Source organism: Dermacentor andersoni, chromosome 2 (assembly GCF_023375885.2).
Source record: "Dermacentor andersoni chromosome 2, qqDerAnde1_hic_scaffold, whole genome shotgun sequence".
Classification (NCBI taxonomy): Eukaryota; Metazoa; Arthropoda; class Arachnida; order Ixodida; family Ixodidae; genus Dermacentor; species Dermacentor andersoni.
Genome location: NC_092815.1, coordinates 150,981,350 through 150,988,846, shown reverse-complemented (window position 1 = coordinate 150,988,846; position 7,497 = coordinate 150,981,350). Strand labels below are relative to the sequence as shown.

At 50.8% G+C, this 7,497-nt stretch overlaps 1 protein-coding gene across 1 annotated transcript in view; it reads left to right on the top strand.

Moving 5' to 3' along the window:
- Positions 1-409: 409 nt before the first annotated feature.
- Positions 410-7,497, top strand: part of LOC129380216 (carbohydrate sulfotransferase 4-like) — a 44,196-nt gene continuing 37,108 nt past the window's right edge. The window contains exon 1 of the mRNA XM_055076366.2: positions 410-522. Coding sequence (XP_054932341.2) covers positions 503-522 — 20 coding nt within the window. The 5' untranslated portion in view covers positions 410-502. The remainder of the gene's footprint in view (positions 523-7,497) is intronic.

Here is a 7,497-nt window from a genome sequence, read left to right as displayed (position 1 = left end):
CTTTGACTCGGTGAACGGTCTTGAGTCCAGTCGGTGTAAGGTTACACGCAGAGAGTGGCGTTGTACATCGTAGCGAAGGCACGTGCACAATATATGTTCCATGGTTTCCTCGCACCCACAGGAGTCGCACATCGGGCTCTCGGCCATTCATAAAGGAAAGGCGTATGCGTTCGTGAAAGCCACTCCCATGACAAGCGGCACAGCGCGGAGTTGAGAAATCCAATCACTCATTCATGAAGCGTAGCTATGGCGAAAAATTCGACGTAGAAAAATGAAATACCAAGCTGTTTGTCATGCCTCGTGACATTAAGTTTATTTTGCCCTTCTTCTGACATTAAGGCCCACTCAAAGGAATGAGACGATTATTCGTGTACGTCAATTCTCGGATGAGTTGGAACACCTGGAGACCATGATACAACATTCCATTCAACAGCGCCTGCTACATGTTTGCCTTCGATGAGACGGGGCTTGCTAGAAGAGAGTGAAAAGTCAGCTTTATCTGATGGAAGTTCTCTACGCTGGGTAAGTCATTACCTCTTCCGCTATATTAATGTAACTGGGGTGCATAGGGAGCCGTTTCAAGTGGATTATGCGCAAAATGGCGCTAATGCCAAAGTATTCCTTGTCGAAAACCTACGTCACCGCGTAAGGGTTATTACCAAGCCTTGAGGCCATAAAAACGACCTTAATATAATTTGTTTCTGCTAAACCTCGTGTTTACTTCAACATAAGTGCTAGTAATAAATGGCCTTCCCAGCATAAAGGGCGAATAGACAACGCTGTCATTCGTCAGACAAATTTATTTCGATGAGCACAATTAAGTCTGATTTGGAGCAACAGATTTCGACCAATAGTCTATGGTCAGAGGGCCACTGTGCGGTTGCCCTATTTCGTAGCTCCCTTGCTGGTGCTGCTTGGCAGGGCACTTCCGTTTCTCAGCGGCGCTCCGAAGGGCGGCTGCGACTGCTTGGTGCCGAGACACGGCAGGTTTTCGGAGTGCGCAGACGTCTCCAGCCAAGCGACACAAAACAAGCAAGACCATCGGGCAAAAGTCACGCTCGACGGCACTTTCAAGACCTTGTTGATTTATGCGAGCAAGGCTGACGACATTCATTGCTCGGTGCCGGGATAGTTCGTCCCTAAGGGAAACGCAAGCCGCTTAGTCGACTGAGCGGTAGAGGACGCGACGGCACTAACAGCGACGGCGAGGTGGATACCCCCAGCCAACTGGGAAGGCAAGGTACAGAGAGTGAAGGCAAGAAAACAGAAGGCTTCTACGTACAGAATTTCCGAAGGCTACTCGTCATGCCCTCGGCCGGCCAGAAAGCAACCATTTGACTTCGCATGAACACAGGGTGAACCTTTCAAGCTGTGATCCGGCAAGTTTAGCGTTGGAACATCGACGCACTTGTGCGATCACGCTTCTCTTAAAGTTCTTCCTAGTCAGCCTTCCTACAGTCAATTGGCCATGCAAGAACCACACTAATCATGTGCGTTTCCTTTATACTATTGTATGGAGGGTTTTCCCTAGACTTGGTTCTTTGGTTACGCTCTCTGACACTACTGAGAGCTGAATAACTGCATTTACCGAAAGATGGTTACATCCTTTCGTTACAAGCTTAAATAATTTCTTGTTTACCGCGATTCGATATTTTCTGGCATGACCGCTTAAACAGGCGGGGTGGGCACATTATAATTGCAGCACACCACAACTTAAGTTATTATGAATTCGTCAACAAAGATGGTCTAGAAGTCAGATTCATCTGTTCGCCAGCCTTTCTGCCATACCATATTATAGGCACGTGTTATGAGCCTCCGGGGGGCTGCTTCTGTTTATCAACTATTCATATGATGCGCTCCATTCTGTGCTCGTACAGGCTCGTGCACTCTTATGGTGAACACGGCTCACCGTGGCCGCGCTCCGCGGGGCGCCAGTGCGTCCGGTGCGGCGGCGCAGAACACACGGCACCCGGCACCTCCCCCCCTCTACCACCCTACACAGGAGCCGCGAATGAGGGCCTTGACACCGATATTTCGGAACAAGAGGTCCGCATGGCCCTGCAAAACATCCGCACAAGCTCTGCACCGGGAAAGGACAAAAGAACAAACTCTATGCTCCGTAACCTGGATGATCAATCTATCACACAGATTACAGAATATTTTAATCAATGCTGGAGAGAGGGCACCCTGCCACAGTCCTGGCGCCATGCCAAAATTATCTTCATCGCGAAACAGAACAAACCCCACACCATATCAAACCTCCGCCCCATATCACTCACATCATGTCTCGGGAAGCTTCTGGAGCATGTTGCTTTAAACAGACTCAATCAGCATATGCACGAACACAACCTATATCCGCACAGCATGGTGGGCTTCCGCCCAGGTCTCTCCGCCCAAGATGCAATGCTTCAATTGACGCACGACATCTTTGACCCTCTCATCCCCGCTCATACTAAAGCCGTCTTGGCCCTGGACTTGTCCAAGGCCTTTGATCGCGTAGAACACCAAGCGATCATGGCGGCTCTCTCCCCCCTCAATGTAGGCACCCGCATGTACGCGTACATACAAGCGTTCCTCTCGGGACGTACGGCCGAGGTTCATATGGGCTCCCATGCGTCCCCTCCGTACACCCTCAGCGGAGTGGGTACTCCGCAAGGTTCTGTCCTTTCCCCTTTTCTCTTCAATTCCACACTCATTCCCTTAGCCCATGCTCTTCAAAATATCCCTCACCTTCACCACACCCTCTATGCAGATGACATCACTCTGTGGACCACCCACGGCAGTGATGGTGACATAGAGGAAACCTTACAAACCGCTGCAAACATCACACAACAGCACGCACAAAGCATTGGTCTCTCCTGTTCCCCGGAAAAGTCTCAGATAATTTTCATGCGTCCCTCACCACGTACTCTTCCCACCGCCCCAATCACCGTTACTCTGGCCGGACACCCCGTCCCGGACGTCGACACAATGCGGATCTTGGGCCTACACATCCAGAGCAACGGCCGGAACACTCTCACTATCCGGAAACTCAAGCGGGTGACGGAAGCGCTGTCGCACCTCATCCGAAGAGTATCCGGCAAACACTATGGCATGAAGGAGCGCGATTTGTGTCGTCTCATTCATGCCTTCATACTTAGCCGTTTCCTCTACACAATACCATATCTTCGACTTCGACAAGAAGAAATCGCCACCCTAGATGCTATGCTTCGTAAAGCCTACAAGGTGGCCCTACACCTCCCCCCTAACACGCAAACCACCAAACTTCTCCAGCTTGGGCTCCACAACACCACACACGAACTCATAGGGGCCCATAGACAAGCACAATACACTCGTTTAGCTCAATCTATCACTGGACGTTACATACTAGACGCTCTCCGAATTAACATACCAGCAGCCGACCCCACACTCCTATCAGTTCCCCACCCCATACACACTCAGCTCACAGTAAAACCTCTCCCTCGGAACACCCACGCCACCTATCATTCGGCCCGCCGCAAAGCCCGCGCAAAAGCTCTACACAAATACTATGGTATCGAAGCTGACGCGGTATGGGTGGATGCGGCCTGCACGGGCGAAGACGCAGCAGCTGTAGCCGTTAACAATACTTTCCAACCCATCGCAACTCTCCACCTTCCTGGCGCATCCACCCCGGAATCCTCGGAAGAAGCGGCGATCGCGCTTGCCCTTACACACACTAATGCTCGCTACGTCCTTTCCGACTCAAAAACCGCACTCCTAAATTTTGCACGAGGACGAGTCCACGAGACCGCCTTCCGCATTCTCAGCTCGCCCTCCGCAAACCCGCCCCGCCAGGTGGAACTGATCTGGGTGCCTGCGCACTCTGGGAACCCCGGCAACGAAGCCGCCAATGACCACGCCCGAGGTCTCATCAACCGAGCGGCGGCGGAATCGGAGTCGAGCTCTTCCCGGGAGCGCATGCACTCTTTCAGCGAGCTGACCCAGGCATATCGCGCCGAACGTCAGCTATACCCCCCGCCCCACCAATCCCTTGGCAACTATCACCAAATACTATGGCGCCGCCTCCAGACCCGCACCCTTCCCTCCCCCTATTTTCTCTCCCGCATCCGCCCGGGAGCATACACCCCCTCGTGTGCTCAATGCACTCACCCCCATGCTACGCTTACCCACATTCTCCTTGAATGCCCGGCGGACCCTCCCCCGCGGGGCCCGGAGCTCCTGACTACATGGGAGGAATGGGAGACCCTTCTGCGCTCGACGGACCCGGCCAGGCAGAAGATCGCCACTGACCGGGCCGCCCACGTCATGGAACTCCATGAACTCACAAACGTGTAGCGCAGTGGGGTCGTGCGGGGACCCTGGGACCTACGTGCCCGAACCCCTTGGTCAATAAAGTTGTTTCTCTCTCTCTCTCTCTCGAAGCGAAGCGGCGCAGGCGCACACGGACCTGGGGGAGGTGCTTCGCGTCGTCTGCTACAGCGCAGGAGCGCGCCCCTCTTGCTTTGCAGGGAAGCAAGAGCGGCGCGCCAGCGACCGACGGCCCGAGACGCGCCGCGGGAAAGCGAATTTCACTCACTGTAGCGGCGGTTGGCTTTGCCTGCAGCCGAGCGAACAGCGTGTTTATTCACCGTCACAACCTGAATGAAACTCATAATCTGAAACAAGGTTCTCAGCATATAAACGACTTAGCCTTTACTCGGGAAAACATGAGGGTTAAAGAATAAAACGTTATTTTTTGCGCTGTATGTATTAGGCTGGTACAATTTTCTTTTTTCCTGCCGCAGCTGCTGGTGCCGTATCGGGAGATCCCATCAGGCGCGCTTTTCTTGATTGAGGTGATAACGTGATGAGCGTAGAGCTCAGTTTCGTGAATCGCTTGATGCCGTATCAAATTTTATTAAAGGACTTCAGAAAATTACCAGTACCCCTCATACATTTCACAGGAAATTAGGGAGCAATGGTTCAATCGCGCATATATTTTCTTAATTTGTTTGTAATTGATTTCCCCATTAAGCAGGGCAAAAAAACAGACATTACTTTCGCCAGAAGTGATCTCAGCTTCTCCGCGGCGCTCTGTTAATGCCATGTTATAGTCGCTCGCAATTTTTCGTGGATCACTTTCCGAGATGTAGGACACTGCTCTCTCCGGCATAGGAACTGGTTTCTGCGATTAGAGGGCAGTAATATTACTCCCCATATTCATCTTTCTGGATGCGACAAGAGCAATACATCTGATTTTCGTTATCATCACTCGATATCAAATCGCCGAAGCAGTGCAGCCCCGTTGTCGCACGGCTGATGCGGAAAGTCGCATTCTCAGTTAGCGGAATCTATGGTGATTTCTTTGATTACATTATTAAGCCGGTGTAAAACAGGTGACAATACGCTTTCTTTTCTGAGTCCCGAAGTGTTTCCTTTCTAGCGTATATTAAGTTGTATTCTCTGCGGAAGAAGCAACAAAGAGAATTCAAGTGAAGGAGGGAAGAAACGAGTGACATATATTTACAAAAACATTTCTGCGAAGTCACACACGGAAGAATACGTTGACGAAAAGACGTGGAGAAGTTGCATGTAGAAGGGAGAAATATTTTAGGCCTGAAAAGGAACGTTTTGAAGTCTCTATCTCTATTGAAGAGGATGCTTGTGAGGGTGTCTTTCACCGCGTAAAAAAGTGCTGGGGGTGGGAAAAAATGTAGAAACCGAAGTTGAAATAAGGAGAAAAGCGATGGGGTTCTTGCGCGTCGTTGGTATGATTCCTGCGCCCAGATCTTTGTGCCAGACGTTGTCGCGTCTTTGCGGAGCAGCTTTCCTTCAGTCCGTAGTGCTTTCAGTAGCGGGTAGCTTCACCACGCGCGGCGATGATAGCTCGCATTCGGTTTGGCAGCGAGCTGTATAAGCTACGACAAAAGCAAGCGTCCGACCTGAGCCGCTCCCACTCCTCTGCCACAGCTGTCCAAAGCGCGTCCGCTGATATGGCGCGGAGCTGTCGGCGTGCCATGGCAAGCTTGATTCTGCCCAAAACATTCTCTATAATGTTGATGTCGGGCGATTGTGGTGGCCAGTCGAGAACTGCCACCTCACGGTCGTCCAAGTACACTCTAAAAACTAAGGGAGTGCCGGGCACTCTCTTTGAGGGAGTAGCTGCTTGTCCCATATTTCACTCTCTTTTCGAGAGTAGATCGACCCTCTTTGAGAGAGAGTAGGTCAACTCCTCCTGACAGAGTTTTGTTACTCCACCGCAAGGGATTGCTAGTACTCTTCCGCAGAGTGATAATACTCTTCCCACAGGGAGTGCTAGTACTCTTCCGCAGAGTGCTAATACTCTCCCCGCAGGGTTAATAGTACACCGCCGGACCGAGTACTTCTACTCCCCCAAACAGAGTGCTTGTACTCCTTCAGAACAGAGTGTTGTACTCTTCCCAATACCCTCTTAGCCAAGTCCTGGTCACGCATGCAGGCAGGAAATCAGATCAAATTAGGGCCGCTGATATACTGTTCCCTAGGCGGCTCCTCAGAGACACTGGCCCGATTCCAAGCGGCCTTCAGAATAGGCGTGAGCAAAGCTATGCAGGATTTTAAAGTCATTTTTTCCTGGCTATTTGCTGCCTACCGTGAGGCGTGACTGCTCTGAAGCGGCCTATGCGTATGCGTCACGAACGCCACTGAGGAGAAAAAAAAGCGAATTAACACTTAATCTGCAAGTACCTTCGCAAATTTCACAATCAGGAGTCATACAATCTACTTAGAATACAATTGTCAAGGGAATCACATACTTATCAAGAATCACAATGCTCTATACATCATGCGAATTCGAACCCGCGTACATTCGCATTTGTACAATTCAAAACACACATCATAACCATTACACCACAGCGCCGCCACGCCCAGCCGTGTTCTTTTAGAGGTTATATATATATCAAACGTATTTGATGGATCGGCTGTGGTGGGTGGGGTTTCTCTGCAGTGTGCTGTGCTGTTGTGTACTGGAATACGTGTGCGTTTGCATCATTTCCATTCCTTGCTACGACTAACGAAGGAAGACAACGTAGACGACAACGTGAGAACTATTCACGGCTTGTCGTCACCGCAAGAAAATAACAAATGTGCCGTTCATCTCATGATCCAGTGCTTCTCCAGTCCATGTTCTCCAAAATACGCGGATACAAAGTATTGCGCCAACCATCCACGTATGTGAATTCAATTCGCGCGTATACTGGTGAGCAACTGCGACGCCAGTACCAGGCATTTCGACGTGCCTCACGCTGCCGTGTAGGCGTTCTTTTCGAGTGCATTAGTTTAGAGTTTGGTTCAGTCCGCTGTGAGCTGTTGTCCTGCATTAGCAGCGGATCGTTAGCGTTTTGAAGCGCATGCATTCCAGCATTTGGATACTGCTTATGCCGATAGCCGCGTCAAATGCATTGGCACGCATGTTTAAATGACTAATGTGTCCACTTGTTACGCGTGCACTGCTCGTATCCTGTGGCAGTGCTTGTTCTAAAAGCTTCGAAGACCATC